Source organism: Lepisma saccharinum, chromosome 4 (assembly GCF_977018435.1).
Source record: "Lepisma saccharinum chromosome 4, izLepSacc3.1, whole genome shotgun sequence".
In the NCBI taxonomy this organism is placed as follows: Eukaryota; Metazoa; Arthropoda; class Insecta; order Zygentoma; family Lepismatidae; genus Lepisma; species Lepisma saccharinum.
The window spans coordinates 5,703,823-5,728,899 of record NC_139232.1 but is presented as its reverse complement, the minus strand read 5'-3'; the positions used below and the strand labels follow the sequence as shown (position 1 = coordinate 5,728,899).

General features: G+C 41.6%; 1 protein-coding gene across 3 annotated transcripts in view; it reads left to right on the top strand.

Annotated features, from left to right (window-relative positions):
* Samuel (SAM-motif ubiquitously expressed punctatedly localized protein) overlaps nucleotides 1-23,608 on the top strand; it is a 683,747-nt gene extending 660,139 nt beyond the window's left edge. For all 3 annotated transcript variants that reach the window (XM_083120258.1, XM_083120259.1, XM_083120260.1), the window contains one exon: nucleotides 20,924-23,608. In XM_083120258.1, the coding sequence (XP_082976384.1) occupies nucleotides 20,924-21,217 (294 nt within the window). In that variant the 3' untranslated portion in view covers nucleotides 21,218-23,608. The remainder of the gene's footprint in view (nucleotides 1-20,923) is intronic.
* Nucleotides 23,609-25,077: the final 1,469 nt, after the last annotated feature.

Here is a 25,077-nt window from a genome sequence, read left to right as displayed (position 1 = left end):
CTCATGTTCCTGTTTTTGCATTTTTTTTTCGTTATTTCAGCCGGCGGAGTTGTTAGCACGTCGCGCTACGACGCCAGGGGTCCCGGGTTTGAATCCTGGCCTGGGCATGGATGTTTGTGGGTGTGCATTCCTCAATTTAATCATATCATCTTCATTCATTACCATCTTCGCAAATTTTCCAAAAGTGGTACAAAAAGCGATGTAAAATATAGCAAATCAATCGTTATTTCACTCCGCTTTTCGGCCTCTGTGGGTTAGTTTCAAGGAAGAAGACTGGTAATTCGATGAAGTCGAAGTAGTGAATGATAGAAGCAAACATAAACCCCTTATCTTGCCTTGGATTCAAACCAAGGACCTTGGCTTCGTATGGCGGTACAGGAACATAATTCACTCAGTCTGGTGTGATTTTGGCGATGGTGGTGGTGATTTTGCAGAGATCTGCCTATTGGTGCTAATAGCCCCGTATAGTTTTTGACACTAGGTGTAGTGCAGATATATCCCGGTGTCAGGCTGGTGCAAGGAAATGACGTTCAACTAAGTAGACAAATAGTGGTGTTCAAGTTCAGAAGATTCAGCAAATGCCTGCTGCTTTTAAACGTTCATTTGATTAGTTACAGTAGCAGGCACCACACATTACACCACTCCAGAACGTAGTGCAAATGGTGCAGACACTACTTGGCACCAAATCAACGAATTAGGCGACTGGGTGTTGCAGCACCCAACCAACTAGTCGTGCGACTGCAGAGAGAGTCAAGAACTGCAGCGAGCTATACAGAGCTAATGTCTTCGAGGGTTCCGTGCACCTTGAACCTCCTGTGCTCGGACTCGTAGACTTATTTGATAGACTGGTTGATTGATTGATTTTCCCTCTTCTGCCACTTTTGTCTAATTCGCGAAGATGAGGATGAATGGTGAACACATGAGATCACAAACGTACACACAGAAAAGTATATGCATCATATAGATTGATGCACTAAAGTGTGTTTTATGGCTTCTTCAGAGAATAAGATTCACATCTGATGCATTTGGGTGCATTTTTGTATGTCGTGAAAGAAACACCAACGTGCATCAGTTGATGTTCCTTGATGCACCTTACTGCATCTTTTTGGATGATGCACTTAAACGTTTCTGTAGCTCAGACGAAACATTTAAGTACATCATTAGCCCGACCCTGTGGCCGAGTGGTTAGCACATCGCGCTGCGACGCCAAGGGTCCCGGGTTCGAATCCTGGTCGGGCTTGGTTGTTTGTGAATGTCCATTCATCAATTTCATCATTTCATCACTCATCCTCATCTTCGCAAATTAGCCAAGAGGCACAAAACGCGAAGTAAAATAAACTAAATCAAAATAAATTAAGTACATCATTAAAAAGAATCCATTCTGGTGCATCAAAAAAGATCCATTCTGGTGTATCAAAACGCATCAACTGATGTATTGAAGTGAATCTCGACTGAAAGAAATCCTCACTTGAATCAAATGATGCACTTTGGTGTTTCTTTCACGACATACAAAAATGCACCCAAATGCATCAATCGATATGATGCATTTAGTTTTTCTGTGTGTATAGGGACAGCACAACACACGCCCTACTAGGGATTATCCTGGCTGCAGGTCCAGGCGCCAGTACCTCGGCAGTCTGCAAAATGCAGTCCAGGGTTTATTTGAAAGAGTAACTTTACTCAGATGCGTTTTCAAGATGATGTCCAATTGTGTGAATTCACAACGAAACTGCACAGTTTGGCATCAAGAACTCTACTCGAATGTCACGGAAAATTAAAAGGGGTAATTGCCTCGCAGGTCTTTCACCTCCTCGGCCAGTTCGATCACAACTGACCCACGCACCAGGAGACCAATCGCTTCTCCCCTCAGCTTCCTTCGGCTGGAGGTGTTTTCCAGGGCAACAGGAAGGAGATCGCGAAACCGCTGGAAGCTTCCATTTGGCCCTTCACTCGACGTGACACGCCGCGAGAAACCGGCAACATAAAAATTCTACAAGTCGAATGGTAAAAAAGGTGGGACCCAGTTGTTCGAACAGTTTTATTTTCTCTTCTTTTTTTATATATGAGGCGGATGAAGAAAAAGTATGCGAACTGTGATAGTGACGGCAACCAAGTTGCGTGTTTCAATTAAAGCATGATGTTACGAGTTGGTCGAAAAAGTATTTCTGCTTCTGGAAAAAGCGGATCGAACAGGTGTTTTCCTTCACGGCAGGTTAGTTGCCTTTCAAAATGGCAAGATCTTTGCGCCTCCATACGCTCTTCAAAGTTATCAGTTTGAGCAAAGCTTGTTGGAAAGTAGCTTACGGGCGGTTCCGCATTTTGTAAAAGTAAATGGGATCGCCGAATTGTGCCTCGGGGGAGTGGCAGAAGTGGACATGCTGTCGGTTTGCTGGAAACTATGCAAATTAGTAGACATCTAGTGCACGTATTTGCAAAATGCATTTCCTTTCGCTGTTCCTTTGCTAGCAGCGAATGTAAAATGACTGCATGTTCTACAGGAGGCTTTAGAAAGAGCGTTTCGCGAGCTAACAGCAGACGTCGCTCGCACACTATTGCCGATACTCTCGTGTCGGCTGCTCCTCAGCCGAACAAACAGGCCGAGGTAGCAAGAGGCAGAGGTCACTCATCCTTCCAGAAGGGTGCAGCGAGCTAGCTGTGGCAACCGGGCTCATTCGCGGACCTGATTGGTTCTCGCAGACACACCCCCATATTGTCGTCTGCTGCAAGACCGCGAAGCGATCTTTCTAAGGTCTCATGGAGTATAGGTCGAATTGCACGTCCTAAATGATACGATACCTCCCGTATTCTCTTCGAATCCCGGTCTGGGCATTGGTTTTCTTTTTGAGTGTCCCTTCATTTGGTTTGGTTTGGGTTGATGTTGTATGTCCACTTTGTACACAGTAAGGCTAATCGGGACGGGACCTACAATTTAAAGTGGAATCCGAACCACTATGTGCCTCCACCGGGTATCGAACCCGGACCCCTTGATTACAATGCGACGACGCTACCACTGCGCCATCGGGGAGGCGAGTGTCCCTTCATCTATTTCATCACTCATCCTCAGATTCGCGATTAGCCAAAAGTGGCAGAAAAGCTAAGTCAAATCAATCACTCCATCAACCAACATCCCGAACTCTCGTAAGTACATAGGTTCCAATTTTTAGTCCCCCAAATGTTAATAAAAACTACTTTAACGTGATTATTTGGTAGGCCAGCTTTATAACATTAATTTGGACTTGCGCAATAACATTGTATCATCATTTAATTGACATTTTTGTTAATTGGCCTTGATTTTTTGACAATTGTGGCTATTCGCAGCGGTGACGATGAGTGATTTGATAAAACTGATGGACGCTAAAGAAACATGCATGCGCATTCCAGGGTCCAACCCGGGACCCGTGGTGTCATAGCGCGGCGCTGTGTTAACCACTCCGCTACGGAGGTCGACGGTTAGTTGAAATCTCTTGAGCATGGATTCTTGAAGATTTTTTCCAGACTATTGACTTTCCTTTGTAGACTCTTCATAGTACAGTTTCATTTATTGTATAATTTGTTTCGTGATAAGTGCAAATAGTTACACACTGATCATTTACCCTGTGTTCTCGCTCTCTAAGCTGTTGCGAACCTACAGACAGTGGTCGCGATTAAAGGGGGGGCGAGGGAGGGCAGTTGCCCCACTTTTTGCCACTTTTGCCCCCCGCACTATGCTAAACATTATCTACCAAGTGAAATTTGCTGTCCTCGACCTCCCCCCCCCCAGTTTTGGAACCCAATTGCCGCCACTGCCTACAGCCATTGCTATTGCTTTTCACAGACATAGAAGTCCTATAAGAACCGCGAAAACACATAGTTCAATTTCTGGTCTGGTTCATTTCAGGTGGGAATTTTCTCAGCATTATTCCTGCATGGGGTGCCTCTGGGGTTCAGCCAACCTCTTATGAAATGGGTAACTGGGGAACTGGAGTGTGGTGCTGATCACATTATCTCCACACTTGGCCGAGACTGTGAATTCCCTGTATGACTTCACTGCATTTTGCACTGTTAAAGAGGCTTTACCTTACAACCAGATATTATACAGCTTGAGATTTAACATCTTTACGTTGATTTAACCGATTTTGATTCGGTTCACGACCAGCCTTTATGAAAAGAAAATCGTCGAGCTGATATATTGTAATGGTATTGCGGCCATAATGTCCGAATTGGAAAGAAGGTTTGATGGAAATGAAACTTTCAATTGCATTATTTTACTTCGCTTTTTGTGCCACATTTTGGCTAATTTGCGAAGATGGGGATGAATGATGATATGATGAAATTCATGAATGGACACTGTCAAACAATGCCCAGGCCTGGATTCCAACCCGGGACCCATAGCGTCGTAGCGCGATGTGCTATCCACTCTGCCAAGGGGTCCGACAAATTTAAACGAAGCCTGAAACAAACTTGAAATTACACATTATAAACAGTAAACATGCTAGAGGAAGAAATGGCTTCTGAAACAACTGCTGAAAATATTTCAGAGCCACTTCAGCCTACTGTTGTGATCCTGATCTTCGAAGGCCAAGCGCCTCAAGCGGATTGTGGACCAATCAACACTTTTAATACGTAGTCAGTGAGGGCAAAGCATACTGAAACAGGACCAAAACATCGAGATCAACCTGCTTTTAATCATGTTTTTGTCAGTGTCTTATTCCGGGGCTATTTTTTGTATACATGAAGAAGTGATTTCCGTGAGAGCTATGTTACCCAACTCGTACGTTCCTGGATGTCGATATCGTCATGTTTTTTTCCTCCGCCAGAAGTAGTCCTCGCACATCTTGAACATCAGCCGTAAATAACTGTGGCCGAGAGAAGCCGTAAATTCCAAACAAAGTATCTCCCATTTTTTTCTCTGATCTCGAAACAAAAAAATATCCTTGTGATTGGAAGTTTTTTTTTTTTTTTTTTTTTTTGCCAACACCAGCCTCGCCTTAATTAGCAAAAGAGAATTTGGAACGTATTCTGGCAGTTTTCTTAATTTATGATATCGTGCAGGTTGTCAAACGCAAGGGGGGAGAGAGGGGCTTCGGGTGACAAGAGAGCAGAGGTAGCTGAAAACTCGTTCTGGTGGATGTTCCTCTGCTTGTTAGGAGCGGAGGCAACGGCAGTGTTGCCACAATCTGAGGGCATAATTTCCCTTTCCAAGCGGCAAAATTTCCCATTTTGGACTAATTTTTCCCTTCACCTAAATAAATCAAATAATTATAAGTAGTGGTAGTAGTATTGTCGGTCCATATTCGTATGAATGATAAATGTTAAATAAATTAATGACATACATGCCCGCCAGGCACGTATCTAGAAATATATTTCAGGGGGTCCGAAGCAAGTGTCTCAAAATAATAATAATGTTTAAATTAAAATAATTATAATTATATCAAATTAATTAATATATTAATAATCCATGAATAGGTAAAAAGACGGAATAAGGATAGTGATATAACAGCACGTATTCATTATCTAGCTTACGTGTAGTTAAGGTCGACAAAATTTGTATAAATAAAACAAAAAAAAACACCATCCCGGGCAAGGTAATTAATGTCAGATAGATAAAGACTTGAATATCAAAAAAAGGATGTTAGATCCATTTGACGAAAAGTGAAGTTACTGGTAATATTTTATGCTGTAAGTAGTAATAAATAAATCTGGCATAAATCTTATTTGGTACCGTCATTCAAAGTCGTATGATCCCAATATAATTCTTGCCTTCCAATAATTTCGGCGGAAAAAATAACCCTCGGATTGAACATCATGTATATTTTCATTATTTAATTTTAGTTATTTCATTATTTTCAATATTTAATTTCAGTACTTAGTTATGTCTTTCGACGGGGGTCCGACCCCCCCTTCCAATACGTCCTTGATTACAGCCTCATCGCTTCCTGGCCAGATGTCCCAGGCATTCATACATTGTTCATCCTCATCGCTGTTATTAGCCGAAGATGCGGAAAAGTGACGTAATACAAACAAAGTCGAAATGTAAATAGATGCATAGGCTTATATTCAAAGGGGTAGAAGGAGCCTCCCCAATGGCGCAGTGGTAGCGTCGTCGCCTTGTAATGAAGGGGTTCCAGGTTCGATTTCCGGTGGAGACACATAGTGGTTCGAATACCACTTTAAACTAAACGCCCAGTCCCGATTAGCCTTACTGTGCATAAAGTGGACTTAAAACACCAAACCAATCAATCAAAAGAGTAGAAACAGTGAAGGAAGAAAAAATGTGGATATATGAAACTGGAACTTAAAATAATCTGAACTAATATTAAGCCCGATGTTTCAAATGTCACTGAAATTTTGATATTTTTAATCGAAAATTCCCTAGATTCGCCTAAATTTCCCTTCAAAGAGGGAAAATTCCCTTTATGTGGCAACACTGCGCAACGGACGTGGGCGACTGCTCTGGTTTTCCTACTTGGTATGTGGCTGGCGCTGTGACCTCGAACCGGGCGAGAGGGCGGGGCACAGGCGGGTCAGGGCCTTTTACCTGGCCCTTGTGACCGCTCCAGGGAACCTACGACGTTTGGCACCGAAGTAAATTTCGCGATCATCAATATGCTCCAACAATGCAGCTCATCCGTTTTCAGGTTAGTTCCATCAAAGGTTTCTCGCGAGACCCCCAGTGGGAATTTCTACAAGTCATTACCACTTATGACAGCGATGTTTGTCTTCGGCTTGTTCTTCGGGTGTCCCTTTTGCGCCTTATTCTTTGTTGGACGTCCTCGCATGCCAGCCTCCATCCTACTGTATCGGAGAGATGCCAAAGTTGTTCTTCTTCACCCTTTCTCCCCGACCGGGCGGCTTCTGTGCTCCAGGCGATATCAAGCTTTCATTTGGCGGCACCTCCTGCTATATATTGCGTTTACGTCCCTGACTTCTGAGTTGGGAGAATCTCTTATGGTTATTTCAGCCAACACCTTAGCATCAATCGGTTGCCTAATTCGAGGTTCGGCATTGCCTGCAAAACGTTTTTCAACCATGTGAATCCATACGAATGTAAGAGTACATGTTGATTCAAAAGTCCCTTAAGGGGAAGAATGACAATTTCGCACTAGTTGAACATTTCCTTCAATATAGCCGGAATGGGCACTGCCACCAAAAAACCTCTTCACTATACAAGAGAGTATGAATTTCTCTCCATGTTGAAAGTGGAAGCGGTTCTTTAAAGTGATTATTAAGCTAGACACGATGTTTGAAAAATATGATGAATAAGTAATTACAGAATCACATGTATTCCTTTTGGGAAATCAACTGCAAGTAACGGCTAATCAAATGGGAGTTTTGACTTTTCCCTACGAATAAGACATTGTTTAACGTGTCCTCTTTCCGTCCATGTACTTTTCTACATCATTGGAACGAGAGAACGAATAAAATAATGATCCCATAAGCGTAATGCATTTCTCCTTGCCTCCTATAGCCATTCTGGCAGTGTTGCCAAACCTTATGCGCATAAAAGAGCTAAATTTCACCTTAAATGGAGCTAAAGTTGACTTTCAAGGAGCTAGATGTAGGAAGGCTGGGTAAAGAGCCTCCTAGGATAATTTTAGTTGTCATGGGGAAAGGGAGGCTCTGCTATTACCGTTAACTCTAAAGTGATGACAATTTATTCTTAGTTTTCACCGTCTAGATCTGGCGGCATCACCCATCTCAATAGTCCATTGATGGTTATATGAAAAAATAAATGATTCCCGGATAACAATATTGTTATCTTTAACTCAGCCACGGCGCTATATAAAAGTAGCTGCGGATGTAAGAGGGGGTGGGCGACGCAGCCAATACACTCTATAACAATATCACGTCATGTGCAAAATGTATACTCATGGCAAAACTCATAGCCGGAGCCAGTGATGGCATAATTGTAGGCCAGTGTGGGGGCGGGGGGTTGTCGTCACAGTTCACAGCCAAACGAGTGCACAAAAGAGCCAGATTTGTCTCCAAAAGAGCTAAGCTGGCAACAGTGCTCCCCAGCTGCCTCAGAGAGAAGGACCTCAGGGAAATTGTCACTCTTCCCCTTAACACCCCCTAGAGAATGTAAAGGAGTTAGGTTCGGTGCAAATGGCCATGATAGAAACATATTAGGTCAAAGGGGGGTGAACCATATTGGTGTGTTCCAAACGGACGTCCAAAATATTGAATTCAATTCAAAATTTTTGAATGGGAATGCGGTGATGTGATATTAGAAATGAAACGGTGAAGTTTTTTCGACGTATCTTTAAACACTAAAAAGTTATTAATGAATCCTTGTACTCATTTCCGGGTTGGGTCCAGGCCTGCGCATGGATGTTTGTGAGTGTCCATTCATCAATTTCATCATATCACCACTCATCCAAATCTTCGCAAATTAGCCAAAAGTGACACAAAAAGCGAAGTAATATAAAGTAAATCAATCAATCGTTTCCTCCTTTTCGAGCTGACAGAAAAAAAGCATTAAAATGCATCTAACGCGTCAGTATCACATCGAGATTATACTGACGTGTAGGGTGCCATGATTTTAATCAGGGGATTTCCCGAAGGTTTGAATATTGTGAATGATTGTCTCAAACAATTACAATGTGACGCTTCCATTGTAATGAAAACTCTTCGCAATGACGAAGCTAATGTTTATGTTCATGGTGAAGTTAACAGGCCTAACCTGTTTCTATCATGACCATTTGTACCCAGCCTAACTCCCTTTGCATTTTATTGAGGGTGTTAGGGGACTTTTGAATCACCCTGTACTTATCAGCAGAAACATGGAAAGCTTGTATCGTTCTTGAAAATAAACTATTTAAAACTTCCTGTTTACAGACCGATGAATATGAGTTGGTCAAATTAATACATTGATATATTTCCGTGTTAGATTCGAAAATTTGCGTGTAAGGGGAGGTTTGTGGAGACACTCAAAGGTCAACCTCACTTCCTGGTAATACACCCTGTACTGTATTTTGCAGGCTAGAGAGGCTCTGGCGACTGGACTCACAGCCAGTATAATTCTCTGTGGGACTTGTGATTGTCTCCTCATCTTATCACCTATCATCCTCATCTTCGCGATTAGCCAAAAAGTGGCAGAAAAGTGGGAATAGAGTCTTTGTCGATCTGTTTCTGAACAGGTAAATGAGCATTGCCCCTTCGGCTCCACTTTCTTCCTCTCTTTGTTCTACTTTTCCGTTTCTCCAATTACAGTAAATCACCCGGACGTTTCCATCTTTTCGCCGAACCGTGCTTGAACCGTCGGAGGTCTGTAATAGCGCTTGCAAAGGGGTCGTACGCCCTTCGGCCATCGGGCCCCACCTTGGCAGACGAGGAACGAGAACTGCAGTTCTCGGTAAACATCGCCATTCCAAGCAAATCACAAAGAACACACGGCAGTGTTGCCAGATGAAGAACGAATTTTAAGTTAAGAGGGAAATTTGATGGAAAATTACCAAATCTCAGAGAAATTTGATTTGGTTTATTTTACTTCCCGTTTCTGTCACTTTTGGCTAGATTGCCAAGATGAAGATCAGTGGTGATATGATGAAATTGGCGAAAGGACACTTACAAAGAACACCCCATGCCCAAGCCGGGATTCGAACTGAGGACCCCTGACTTCGTAGCGCGCTGTTCTAACCACTCCGTCACGGAAATCGGCTCAGGGAAATTTGAACACATCTGTCTCAATATTAGTACGAGTACAAGTTATATTAGGTTTCAGTTTCATATCCATATTTTTTTTGCTGTTTCTTCTCATGTCAACTACCTATAGCTAAGTTATATTTTTATTTTGTTTATACTTCCCCCCTTTTTTTTGCATTATCGGATAATAGTGACGATGAATGAGGATAAATGATGTACTTATGAAATGGATCATGACTCAAACACTACTGTGCATTCGGCGACGTTTATGGCGGTGGTTTACACAACCAGCTACGACACCAGGGGTTCCGGGTTCGATTCCCAGCCTGGGCGTGGGTGTTCTTTGGTCAATTTCATGACGTCATCACTCATCCTCACTTTCACGATTAGCAAAAAAGTGGCATAAAAGCGAAGTAGAATAAATCACATTGATTGATTGATTGTATTACGTTAATTTAACACCCATAACCAGGTCGGGCTTCGAACCCAGAACCGCTGGCTTCCTAGCGCACTTTGCTAACAACTCCGCCACGGAGATCAGCAATAAACTTATTAGGATTTCATGTCAATCAATCATAAAAAAACAATTGTACATTCCCGTCTGGGCAGGTTTCGAACCTGGAACATTTGGCCGGGTAGCGATGAAATACAGATCATTGTGACATTAATTTGTTCACATGTATATGAACGCGGGCCAACGAAAATAGTTTTTTTCCTTAGTGTTTTGAGTCCACTTTTATGCACAAACAGGCTAATTGGGACTGGACCTACAGTTTAAAGTGGGTTCCGAAGCACTATGTTTCTCAACCGGGTATCGAACCCGATACCCCTTGATTACAAAGCAACTACGCAAATCAGGGAGGCTACTGGCCAACAAAAATGGTTGTGCTTATTAGGATTTCTTTAGATGAAGGGAGAAAATGGGATTTTTTACCCTGACAAAGGGAAATTTTGTCCTTAGATTGTGGCAACATTTGCACACGCCATCAAGTTGAAGAGAGGTGGAAACCGCCTGTGTCCACAAGGGATGGGCGTATTTGCCTCGCGTTGAGGCTTCCAGAAATCATGTCCGCTTGATGGATGGACGGGACCGCAAAGTAGAGGTCAAGTTCCAGGTACTTTTGGACTCAGGTAGACTTCCGAGGACATTAAAGCCCCCTCAGCGACCCCTCGTCTCGCTCTCCTGACCCCCGGAGGTGCAAAAGTCTCGCCTTTCTACATGCCGCCACTCGCCAAAACGGAACCGTGCACGTTCCACGACCCTCCCAAATTAGCCTCCCAGGATTTAATAAGTGGATGATGCCTGGTCTCGTGAAGGGTCGGTCCCCAAAAATTCTTTTATTTCGCGGATTTGGCTACAGGGTACCGAAAGTCAATTACCGCGCGTGGTGTATGAATTTGGAGGTTTCTGGCGCCTGGTGTCCCCACGGGTTTTTTTCAGAGCTTGTCCCTCGTGTCTCCTGTTTTCTTTTGTTGCCTTTCCAATCGTAGGATTTGGCCGCTTCAGAGACAAGAAGAAACGAAAAACAAGTTCCCTCCCTTCAAGGGAAAGAACATATTTCTTCCAATGCAGCAATTTTGAGGAGGAAAAAGTTGAAAATGTAATTCAGACGACTGGCGTTCTGTAATTGTTGCCCGCTGTAGGGCTAAGCAGCCTTGGCGACCTCTATCATTTTGCAGCGCCCTCTCGTTTCTTCGAGCGTCTGGAATCAGCGTTCTTGATCATTCTTTTATAATTGTGTTAGTGTTAAATTCTGTGTTTGCCGCGGAGTTATACAGTGGGTCCGGCTTAAAAGTATAATAAAAGATAAATCAATCGGCGTCACATTCCGGATTGCAGCCAGTGATGTGCCGTAGACTATAAGTTTACGTCTACATGCGTTGTCTACACGTAATCTACGCGTAGATTACATTGGGTTGTAGTTTACATAGACTACGTAGACAATCTAAAGTGCATTAAAATTAATTTTCAAGGGTTTCATGAAATGAAAGTGACATTTTCAACTATATTGGTTCCTAGCGGAATGAAAAGAACCGTATTTACAATAAAATTTATCTTCTCTTCTATTATCAACTATGCAAGAAGATAAATAGTATGCAAAAAGCAACAACAGATGGCAGTCGTGAGGCAAGAGTGGTATTTTCCCCATAAAGCACTAGAATATTTCCTATATTAGGTTTCTTCCTAGGTGAGAAATTGTTCGACTTTGAAGGAAAGAGTATGAAAAGTTCTCCACACGCATCAGCAACTGATACGCAGTATAATTTTCTTTTAATTCCACGGCGCTCTTTGCTAAGTTATCACCTCTCGCCATATTGTTTACATAGATTACGTAATCTACGTGTATAACATACTCTATGTGTAGAATGTAGACTATCGTTCTTTACGCGTAGACGCACATCACTGATTGCAGCACAAACGCAATGTCGCGGATCAGAAAGGTCACGATCTTGTGTTCGGTGTTCGATACTCTCATGGGCGTCGGGAGGGGGATCCCCCCCTGGAAATTGACATCGTTCATTTAAAGATACAAGAAAGCCGAAAGTTTGTTACTCTTATTGTTAAGAACAGAAACAAAGTTAATTTAGTAAATATTCGAACAGAATAATCAATGTAAAAATGCATTGGATTGAGAACATTGAGTGAAAAATACCGGAAAAAGGTTATATTCTACCATTTCATCCAAAGAACAAATGGTTCCACAGTTTTCAAAATTCTAATAATTACAGTTGTAGGTGAGAGGTCACATAACAAATTATGTAGAGAATCCCCCTATAATTGAAAGCCTTTTCTTGAACGAGACGTGCAAAAGTCAATATCAGAATGCAGTTCAGATACTAACTGCATAAAATGCAAAAGAAATAATGAAAAATACTTGTGCTGGTATTCACTCGTTTTGTGGATCGAGTCTCCACATTTAAATAATATGTAATATTTATTATAGCATAATGACATTAATAACCGTGGTAATAAAACTTATTGTTATCTTTTCTGCAATTCAACTTATATCATTTGCCTGATCCCCCTACAAAAATTACTTTACAAAACGCCACAGAAAGAATCAAACAGAGTGACGTCCATAGTAGTCTCCAGTGTACCAAACATGAGTTCGTAATCTACGACGTCGCATCCGGAATGTGACGCCGGTAATGCTGGACAACAGATGCGCAGAGCTTGAATACAGGTTGGACATCTGTCGTGCTACTAATAGTGCACATATCGAGATGTGAGTTACTCTATAGATAGAAGAAAACTGTACTGAAATATTTTATTAAACTTAAAAGTTATTAGGATGTTAATTTTCAGCTTGCATTTGTGTCCTAATCAGTAGTCGAAGTGGAAGGGGATGCGGGGAATGGTATCTCCCGCAGCTAGCTTCAATGCTCAACCTAGCACATTTGCAGCTAACAATTTCCACTTCGTGCACCGGTCATAAAGTTTCCTAGTCATTCAGCTGATACAAGGTTTGCGAAACCTTGTACAGTTACGGATCCTTCAGGGTTGTGACGATTTCATTGAACGTCAATGTATTCGTTGCAACCCAGAACTGTGCGTGACTGTACCTCATATATTGGACACCCCAGAATATTGAAATTGCCAGTTTTAACCATAGCGATTATTAGCAGGAAAATCTTAGAACTGAAGGACAGATTCGTAGTGGAATAACAATTCAATTGGGGGGGGGGGGTGTGCTGAACTTGGTGGCAGAAAGCACATTTGAGGGGCAGGGCTGCCAGTTCCACCTCTCTCTCTCTCTCTCTCTCTCTCTCTCTCTCTCTCTCTCTCTCTCTCTCTCTCTCTCTCTCTGACAATATCTGCGTATCGGCTGTGAATCCGGCCCAGGACCAAGAGTGTCACCTTCTGTGTCCTTTGTACATCGACCCTGTCGCGCACACCGTCATTTAAATAATAATTGCAGTAGCAAGAACAAAACATTTTCCGATTTCTTCCGGATTACGACAGCAGCGCCTCCCCATTTCATGCCAGAAATTATTTTGTCATGTCTGGCCTTTCCCCCTCTCACCATCCTCCCGGTCGCATTTTCCAATTTTCTTTCATTTCCGTCCGCACCGTAACCTAAAAAATGGAATTCCGCTGCCCCACCCAAGACTCGGCGTGTATAACCACTACTGTTGCTGCCCGTTTCTTGTTATGTCTTTGTCACGACAGTTGAACCGTGCAGCAGCCGTTGGTCGGGTCATGTCTGAAAGGCCTTCCGTTGCTTCTTCGTGCCGTGGTGTCTTCGTGTGATGGTTCTTGGAGCATGGTGGGTGCTGCTTCCGAACCCTGGGCGGCGAAATTTTCTTATGCAGAGAGAAATTAATGCACGAAACCATAAGGTCTTTGTCCGGAGATGCTGTTGGGAGGAGAAGGGGCCGTTATTTGCATCTTCTCTTCCAGAAACTTGCGATACGCAGATGACACTAGCTGAGATTAGCTCATGCAATCAATTTTGCCCCGTTCATTTGCTGTCCCAATCTTACTGCCGCTTCAGGACTCGATATTTACTTTAAGTAAAGGCTGCTTACTTTTCCAGTTCCGGTGCAGACTTCCTTGATTTGTTGTTCATTTAGGCTAATAGCTTTTACATCTCTTTTGTTCCACTTTTGGTCAATCGTAATGATCTATTTTGGTAAGATGAAACGGATGAAAAAACACACAAGAACAGCACAAGTCACACAGGGGATTATACTGGCCGTAAGTCCAGACGCCAGACCCTCGCTAGTGTGTAAACTACAGTCCAGGGTGTACTGCGTGGAAGATAAGGTAAAGTCATAAAAGTAAAACTAATTGCAAGATTCAAAAGAGGGAACATTTCTGGACGTTTACTGACAATTGGAGCTGGTTCCAAATAATAATATGGGTGCAGTTTAGGCAATATTTCGTTACATATGCACCCAATTTGGCCTAGTAATATATTTTGTTCATTCACATCAAAAAATGCAACAGAAATTCTAAAGAAAGTATCACAATGTTATTTTCATAGGTAGATAAGTGTATTGATACACTTATGTTTTATTTACATAATGACACATGAGATATGCACAAAGAAATAACAAGGGAGTGAAATGTGACACAAATTGTTACCAGAAGGCCATGGATTACATATCACATTCTGGGCAAATGAAAGGTCCTTCATCATCCTTAGTGACTCCCAGACGCTCTACGTGAACATAAGAGTAACAAATGGCACATTTGCAAATGTTTTTCACGATATATTCCCATGTAGGCCATATTGAGTCTACCTTACATAGTGTTTGTTTTTCCTTCGTTATAAACAGGACTTTAGATTAACGTCTAAACTAAGTATATTTTTGTGAAGTACAAATTATGAGCTACCATGTTACGGACTAGAGATATAAACAACTATCACTTGGAAGATGCAGTAAGTAATAACATATGCAATATTAGATCACGTAGAATACAATCCCGAGGTCCAGCTATTTCGCTTCTTTGTTCTCAAGTTAACTATACTATAGTTCCAACAAACAGGTTAAAAAAAGTCATTCGAACAGTTTAGAAAGAAATGGCATACTAACGTCATCTGTGGAATTCACCATGTAATTACTTGAAAATAGCAAATATACCATATTGGGTACTAGGCCTTATTGGATTTAGGTACCTTAGTTTGACTTTCTGGTACCTCCAAGTTTACTTAAAGCTTTTTTGATCAACCATACTCACTCAAAACTCAATGATTTATCATTATATATTTCTAAACTCTGTACCAGCTAACTGTAGACCAGGAGTACGAGAATAAGTCTCTGCGCAAGTAGCGACGCGAGATGGCTCCACCAATGAACAGTGAGAGAAACGGTATTGCGTGATGGACGACTGGAATTAACCGCTTTCCCTCCTTCGCTCTGCAGCGTTGCAAACGTTTGAAAACGACAATACCGTACGCTCATGAAAACGAACCGTATTTTTGTCTCCAAGTTCGTAGGCTTGGTTTAAGAATTTCTTATGGAAATATTAGGGATACAACAGCAAGTGCACATTTTGACAAGCTGTGGCATTTAGCGTATGGACTAAGGTCTGGATCGTGCGTCCGGCCGTACGGTTGGCAACGCTGTGCTTTCACCACTCGATTCCCCTCCTCCTCCTCTGCCGCTATGCGCGGCCCTGCTTCATAGTTAGCTGGGACAGTGTATATTCTCTTTGCACATCCAATTTCAGAAAAGTAATTTGTGTGCAAATACAAGCTTTTTAGTTTCAAAACAACCATTTCTTTCCAATTACAACAAGTACAGTCACAGACACTTCTGGGTTGTTGAAAACCAATGCGATAGTTACAACCTAGACGAATCCGTAACTGTCCTCCGTGGAGGAATGGTTAGAATAGCGACACCAATCAAATGAACGTTTAAAGCAGATCTTCTGACTTTAAACACCACTATTCTTGCCTGAACATAATATCCTTGTATTAGCCTGACACTGAGATGCATCTGGATTCTAGTGTCAAATAGTGCAGCGAACTAGACTGGACTCTTGACATAGGAAGTTGGTGGATATGGACGCAAGATCGTTCTAGGTTACACGCACACTCCCGCGCAAACAACACACACTCATCGGCAGCAGTCGAATGTGACTCCTCGCAGCGGGGGACTTGTTGCGGAGAGGCGAGGGTTAAGCGAAGGTCACCGCCGACACGCTTTCCTTGTTCTTCGCGAGATTTAAGGACCGAAATAATGATCTTGTGCTGTCGGACACACGGTTTTGTAACCCTGTGTATATTTTGCATCCTCGTCGGCTTTGTGTGTGCCAATGACGTATTGTAGTGCCGCTTTTCACACCCAAATCTTCCCACCTATGTGAGCGCAGCTATTGGCGACCGTTCAAAGATCAAATTTGCTATAGCAGCAGCAAAGTTCCAAGAAATGTACGCACAGAACCTAAACTATGTTAAATGACACAACATGTGCATAATTGTTTTCACTCCACTAAGTTGCACACTGTCATATACGGTGTATATGAATTTGTTGTAGTTTTCAAGATACACCGAAATGAGGTGTAGTCAGAAATATAGCATTCAGAAAAAAATACCTTTCATGTCTTTGTAATATATTTTAAATTGCAAGTGGTTTGTAAATGTTTTCATATTTCGGTCCACTTGAAGACTATAAGGTTGTTGGTTTATTGATGTTGTTTATTCTATTTCGCTTTTTTGCCACTTTTGGCTAATCGCGAAGATGAGGATGAGTGGTGATAGGATGAATTGATGATAGGACACTCACAAAGAACACACGTGCCCAGACGGGGATTCGAACCCGAGACCCCTTGCGTCGTAGCACGCTGTTCTAATCATTAGCAAGAGTAGATGTCATATACATGGCGTACATTCAGTGGCGTGCTCAGAGTTTTCGAAAGGGGGTGGGGGTTATGTCTTACTTTGTAGTAGTCAGCCCTTTATTTTGCCATATTTTCCAACATTTAAAGTTATTGTATTTTAGAAGTGTTGGAACAAAGTTCACGAACCCCCCTTTTGGCACGCCACTACGTACATTATATTTATAACATAAGCTAACCACTGTGCATTGTACCGTACCATGAAGGTACTTAGAAATTGTTGAATTGTTTGAGTTCACTAGAAATTGTTGAATTGTTTGAGTTCACTTTACGCACAGAAAGACTAATGGGAACTGGACCTACAGTTCAAAGTTCGATCCGAACGACTGTGCCATCTGCTTCTACGGGGTATCGGGCCCGGGACCAAGAAGGTACTTAGGAGGTCGCCGCTCTATTTAGGGACATTTCTTGCAAAATTCCCACATTAGATCAGCCACCCTGGGAATCGAACTGGGTTCTCACGTGGTAGTCACCAGCTATGCAACTACTGTATATTGCAACAGAGATTCTGCTGTTGAGACTTACACCCGCTACAAGGAATGCACAATACGACGAAAATATTTCTTACAAGCTCCAGCATCTGTTGCAGCCAAGCGAGCGTAAAATCTGCACGAGGAACATGAACAAGCCATGTCCAGGGACCAGAGTCCATTATTCTCTCTAGTTGTTAAATACAATGACAAGAATGTAGCAGGACGGTGCATTTCTGCGTGGCAATGACACGGAATATTTGTCCAGTTCCCAACCTCTGGAGAAGTCAACAACCTTCAGATATGCCTTCTGTTGCGTCCATTGTTACCGCTGCTTGATGTCTAACTGACAGAGATATGGAACCGAGATGCCCATGGTTTACATTGGAGGTGAGAAGGCGTGATGCGAGTCTCAAGCGTAAAATTCGTGGTTGGCGATCGCGCCACGACGCTATCCCGTCTTCCTGTGTTGTTACATCCCATTGTCGGATGCTGCAGGCCCCGCATTTATTCCCCACGACCTCCAGGACTCAGTCGTCTGTGACAGCGGAGCTTTTGTTAAAAATCGCCAGATGGTCCGCTATGCTGGTCAACCTCTAATCTTTTCTACCTCCGTAGCAGCCTCTGGAGTGTTGCGAACAAGCGTCTTGAGTTGTTGCGACCATTCTTCTTCCAGTATCTTCCCTCGCCCCCTCTTTTTTCTCCAGGAAAGATGTGTACCTCGCTGAAGGACAACTGAAGGAACTGGTAAACAAGATGTGGCTTAACGTCTCCTTTTTTGAATGCCCTTGTCTTCGCTGTCCTTTTTTTGTCTCCTAGGACGCCATTGCCTTTGGTGATGGACCGCATCTTCCTGTATCAGGTCATCATCGTACTCACTTAACCTAGCACCGCATATACAACTTTGATGCTTAGTGAAACAACATTATACAAATATGTGAGAGCTTAGGGTGGATCCATAACACTGGATTCTCCATGTATTTTTTTTGTCTCCCATAACTTCTGCAGGTTCGGATGATTACTGTACATACAGAGTATGGCTCGAAATGATGTAGAGATGATGTCAAAGCTCAGTTGAACCTCCGGGAACCCAGGCGATGCCGTTTCTAGAATTCCTTCTACAGCATTCACGTGAATTGTTCGTGTGGTTTGCTGTCGCAAATATTTTGGCAGGCGAAATCCCGAAACGGGACTTGTCGATGGATTCATTTTGTTAATTTTCCTTCGCTTTTCTGCCCCTTTTGGATAATCGCAAACATATAGGGACCACATAACACAAGCCCCACACAGGATTATACTGGCTGAAACGCCAGACGCCAGAGCCTCGCTAGTCTGCAAAATGAAGTTCAGGGAAGGGAGGTTGACCCAGGCCTCCACGATGGCACTGTGGTAAAGTCATCGCCTTGTAATCAAGTGATCCTGGTTTCGATACCCGGCACAGAGGTTCGAACCCCAGTCCCGATTATCCTTCCTGGTTGACATTTGGGTGTTTCGTAAAGGGTCCTTACACCCAAGAAACAGGAGACCGAAAATTGAGCCCGACAACTATTTGGAGCATTCAGTTTCAACTTATCTAAAGTGAAGTGCAATTGTAAGATTGCAGACTCATACACAGTGTACATCAGCACAAAATAGTGAGACATACCCGTACCTGGTTTGACTTTATTTGCTTCCTTGATAGTAGCTCATAAGGAAGGAAGGGAATCAAATTATTATTTAATTGGAGGACCCGTGCGCTGGCCTTCTGTAACTGAGACCGCAAAGTAGCTGCCACATTGGCAATCCAACAGGTGTCGTCTTTCTGGGTATCTTTTTATCTTCCGTCCGCAGCAACACCTGTTGCCGCTCCGGAGGCATCGGCGAGGTATGCCGCTCTTTCAAGGCAGTTCACGAGAATAAAGGGACAAGTTCAGTCGTAGTCACCTGCTACGGCACCAGATGGCGAGGAAATCTCGGTGTTCCCCCTTTGCATTTTCCACCAAGGTAATTTTTAATGGTGGGCAAATTACTCCACGGCAAACACGGTGCCTTATGGGGCATGGTTGGGGGATGGCCTGGCATTGACCTTCCCGAGGAAACACGCTGTTTAGTAACAGATTGTGGTCGGGCGAACTGGAAGCTACAAGCTGCCGTCCTCCGTGGTCGCACAATGCCTCCTAAAGAAATGCTGTTAGCCAGTGCCTATTGTAACGGCAGTGAACCTAATATGCCATCACTTGTGCAAAGATCCAAAACGTTCACGCACAGGGAGGGTATAGAATGTTCTTACTCTGTGTATTTAATGGATGCATTTCGAAAATATTACTTTTTTGGTTAATTTGGCAAGCTTCATCCTGATCCTCCCGGATGGCGCAGTGGTGGCGCCGTCGCCTTGTAAACCAGGCGTCCCGGGTTCGATACCCAGTGGAGGAACATAGTGGTTCGGATCCCACTTTAAACTGTAGGCCCAGTCCCGATTAGCCTTACTGTGCATAAAGTGGACTTAAAACACCAAATCAATCAATCTTTGATCCTGATCGTCGCGATTCAACCACATAAGTTTTTCGTATTCCATTTTGCAATTTTCGGCTAATCTCAACGATTAACGATGAATAATAATGAAATTGATGAAAGAACACTCATAATGACCCATGCCCAAGTTAGGACTGAAATCTGTAACCCTTGGTATCGAAATGGTGGCTGCCCGAACCTTTGGCAACCTAATGAGCGATTTTTTTTCAAATTTTCCTATCCATTCGAAACACCTCTTGGATATTTCAAAATATGAAAAATTACGTACGCTTAGAATTCCTTCTAGAGCATTGACGTGAATTTTCATGTAGTTTTCTTTCACTGTTATCTGAGACGACCGAGAGAAGTAGAAATTCAACGTATACAAATACAAAACACATTCTTTCTCTAATTTTAACATAATTTGGTTTTGATTTTTCTTCTTTACTGCCACTTTTGGCTACGCAACGACGAGGATGATATGATGAAAGTGGTGAAGAAAGAACACCCATGCCCAGGCTAGATTCGATTCTGGGACCCCTGCGGTCACCAATCCGCCACGGAGGTCAGCTCATTTTGTTTTCGACATATTACTTAAGCCTTACTAAATACCTTTTCCATATTGCAGGATATGCTTATATAGTAGTCAATATGCTACTACTTTGAGTGTAATTAATTTTCAATACAAATTTGTGAAATATGTATTATTTTAAAAGCTTCTTGATTCTCGTATATTTGTATTTTCTCATCAATTTTACATTATGAAACAATTTTACTGGTACCGTACGTAATCTTTGTGTCTCAACATTTACTGAAACTTTCTGTAATAAAGTATGTTCATGATTCATGATGTTGTTTTGGTGCATTGTCCAGTGTAAAAACCCTTGAAAGTATGTTTTTTCTCATTTTAATTTGCAGTAGTGAGTGCATATTATCGCAACAGAGTCGCCTCGTTTCCTAAAACATATCCGTTTTCTTTGTTTACTTTCAGAAATTCCGAGAACAGTCAATAGATGGTGTTGCCCTGCCGCTCCTGACGGAAGACCACCTCATCAACAACATCAGCATGAAGCTGGGCCCCGCTCTGAAGTTGCGAGCCGTCCTTGCCCGTCGCCTGGGCCACTGCGCCATCTGCCTCCACTGCGTCCACTGCCACGGCAACGCGCCTCCTCACAACGCCAGCACGAACGGGCTCCGGCCCTCGAGCACGGGCAACGAACCGCCACAGGCCGCGACGCCGACCAGCATTGGGTCGAACCCCGACAACAGACCGGTGTCCGGGTAAGCACCAGCAGAGTGAGGCTTAGTAGCAATGTACTGCCATATTGTTGTTTTCTGAACCGCCACGATCCAACGAAGCTTTACGGTTACGTTCAGTGCGTTTTGGTTCGACCGTTGCACACATCACTAAGGATCTGCGTGCAATTAATTAAACATATTTTGTGGATATCAAAGAAATCATCGACATTTGGGTCTGCAGTGTGGTATGTCAGTGATAAATGCTCCGTCGCAGCAGTGGGGTAGTTGCAATACACCACCAGCTTGTTGCAAGTTTCTGCAATTAATATGTGACTGAATGGAAGATTTCCAACTGAATTCTGTTGTATTGTTTATTCAACAAATGTTCTTCAGGTCGTAGTAAGAATTGAACAATCATGTTTCCTTCAAGGAGAAGAACGATAGTCAATCAAGCAATATATTCCAACATCCAAAGTACTAAAAATACAAATCGACCGCCAAATACAGCGAAATCATTATCTCTGGTTGTTACAGCGAAGCCATTTTAGGGGAGAGGCCATGTTTGTTAAGTGACGTTTGCAAAGATCTCAATGGTTTTCTTTTCAAGTGTATTTTTTCACAATTTTCTCCACTGTCACTGTACTAAAATTAATATTTTTCATTCGTACGAAACAAATACCTACAAATATGCAAGTAAATTGCCACCAAAAGTGCTGAATCACCCTAATTGGTGTAGCACAACACATAAACTAGTGTTAAAGGTCTCCATCCTTGGTGTATTTTGACAGCAAATGGTGTAAGAAGCCGCCAAAAGGAGTGTACTTACTAATTGTACAGTCGATGACACTTCCGGGTTGTAGCAATAACATTGACTCAATGAAATCGTTACAACCCAGAAGTGTCCGTGACTGTACATCTTTTTTTAAGATACTCTGTTCTTTGTTTTCGCTGCAATCTTTCGATTTTTTGGGGGGAGCAAGAAAAGTATCTCTCTCTTTAGTTCATACGTATCCATATTGGGACTATACTGATAGATCTCCAATTTGTTAACAGCCCTATTATTATTGTACAGTTTTGCGAATGTACATGGCAGCATATAATTGTGCAGTAGAGTCGATTCATCGCAATGCTATCCCCTAATCTGGTCACTCCTACCATCTGCATTTCCAGACATAAGGGTTATCACCGGACAAGACAGTCGCACAGCAAACTCAGGGAGGGTACACCCGTCCAGCAAATGATAAGAGGAAAAACGGTTGGACAGATCTCAAGCCCTGATCACACCTGAAACATATCTTTGACGTGATTTAGTACTATCGTAGTTCAAAGCTTGCAATAAGTTATTTTGTTCGCAGTTTCCCGAAGGCGGGAAAAGCAGTACATTTCAAGTTTTAAAAATAGTGCGGTATAAAGTTATGTCCTTTGGAGACTTTATAAAGAAATGTGTCTTCCATGTTAAACTTTTTTTAACTGCTAAAGTTTTTTGTATATACACTTAATATGTACATATGAATGGCTATTAAAAGTTAATTTTTACAAATGTGTTCCTAGAGTATGTGAAGATGTGTTTAGAAAATACAAATCATTTTTGGAAATGTATTTCTGATTTGTCTTCCATGTTTATTTTCTTTACTTCAGTTGACAAGTAAATATCCATGTACTTAAATCTGTCTGCATTGTGTGTGAGTGTATATATTTGTGCATACGTCTGTGTTTATATGTATATAGTAGTTAAAATATGAACTTTGTGCAAGTTTTTATTGTGGAACGATTTTTTTTTAAAAAAGTGTGATTTATATACGTAAACAGTTGAATTAGTATTCTCATAACCATGCAGATTGTGCGGTTGTGTGTGTGTGTGTGTGTGTGCCTGAAGCAAAGAAAATAATTATGTTATGAAGAAATTATGTAGTCAGTGCAATATTGTTATGGGCCCAAGGCTTTTAAAAAATGCACTCGCTTTTTATTAGAACATTAAGTCATTTCTTTGTTTCACATTTCCGTTATAGGTGTGCAAGTCGAGAAAAACAAGGTAACGAAATGTTAGCTCACAATACAAGCTCATTAAAAATAAATTGTGTGAATATACTATTCACACTCTCTGTGATAATGTAAATTTATTTATTGACTTTGTGCCTCAAAGTGGTTAAAAAAATAGTACAATTTAAGCAGTTTCGTTTTTTGGTAAATTTTCATTTTGAAAAAGAAAAAAAATAGTTCGTACTGGCAGGTAAATTGTGCAAAATTATCACTGGTCGGTAACGTAGCACATTACATTGTCAATTGTGGATTCTAGTGTGGCTGTTATACCAATTGAAGAAATATCAGTTGTGAAAATATATTTGTTCTCGTATGGAAACAGCCACAAATATTGTTGAAAATTACGTATTTAAGGACGTACAAAAATAAATCGTAAAATGACAATTCTAAAAAAAAACAACATTTTTTTACCATGTTATTTGGCTTATTAGTAAGTTAATCTACACATTATAAACGTTTATTAAATTTGCAGTAATTAGCATTCACAGCGAATATTTCTTCAGTTTTTGTAACTTTTAGTTGCTAATTCATGCATACGTGTGAAACTTCTTATACAAAAGATACAAAGTAATAACAATAGCGAGAGGTAGCTACACTAGAACATTTACATTAGTTTCAGTGTCATCTTGATACATGTCAAAGCTTAGTTTTTTGAAATTACATATATATATATATATATATATATATATATATATATATATATATATATATATATATATGTGTGTGTGTGTGTGTGTGTGTGTATGTTCAATTTCGTAGTTGAAATTATTGTTAAGTATAAATGCAAAATCGAGCCTTCAGACCTTTAAATGTACGAATTATACTCTATATTCTGATACGAATCACAAATCTTTACGTCAAGCAAATTGACTTCTGAGACAAATATATTTTCTTCATTTCGAATGTGCATTTAGACACATTTTATAAATTTACAAGTGCCAATATTATTTTCATCGTGTTCTGTATGAGAGTATAACAGGCAATCAAGTATAAATGCGTATTGTGTGCGTTCATAAAAACATCCTTAGAATCCACATGACCAGTGATAATGTAATGATCAATAGTATATCATCTCATTGGCAGTATTATTTACAATAATTGTTTGCAATATTGCTGAGTTTTAACCTGTTGTAAAGGGTAAATAAACAGTCAAGTCATTCTTTGAGTAGCGAACAGCAGGACGAAGTGTAGATGAAGTACTTATTAGAGTTTAGTGTACGAAATATTTGCAGTTTAGAGCCGTGAGTGGTGTGAGAATGTTGTGATGACCACTGTTCTCTGTGAAGGTTGAAGTTCAGGCTTTCATACAACAAAGAGGTAAGCTGGTGACAAGTAGTGGTGTAATGTACTTTGTTAATGTACAATAAATAAACGTTTTCTTAACTAGGGCATTTATTTCACTTAGATATAATTATCCCATCCATTTGAATTCAAGGTATTAATGACGAAATAAAAATCAAGTTATGGTAGACCCAGCTTTTTCAGATTTGATTTGGTTAGTTTTACTTTGCTTTTGTGGCACTTTTGGCTGGTCGCGAAGATGAATGATGATATGATGACATTGATAAAAACACTCACATTGGTGCATGCCCAGGCTGGGATTCAAACCCGGGACCGCTGGCGACGTAGAGCGCTATGCTAACCACTCCGCCACGGAGGTCGGCTGCGTGGCATGGTGGTTAGCGTAACGTACACAACTGGCGCTAGTATCGAATTCTAGTGAAGACGTTGATATGCTATTGTGTATTCATCTAACGACAAACTATCAGAAATGCAATTACTGGCACACAATTTGTGATTCAATCTTACAATTTACACAGAATCCGACAAGAGATTAATCAAAACAGGCTAATCAGGAGTGGACCT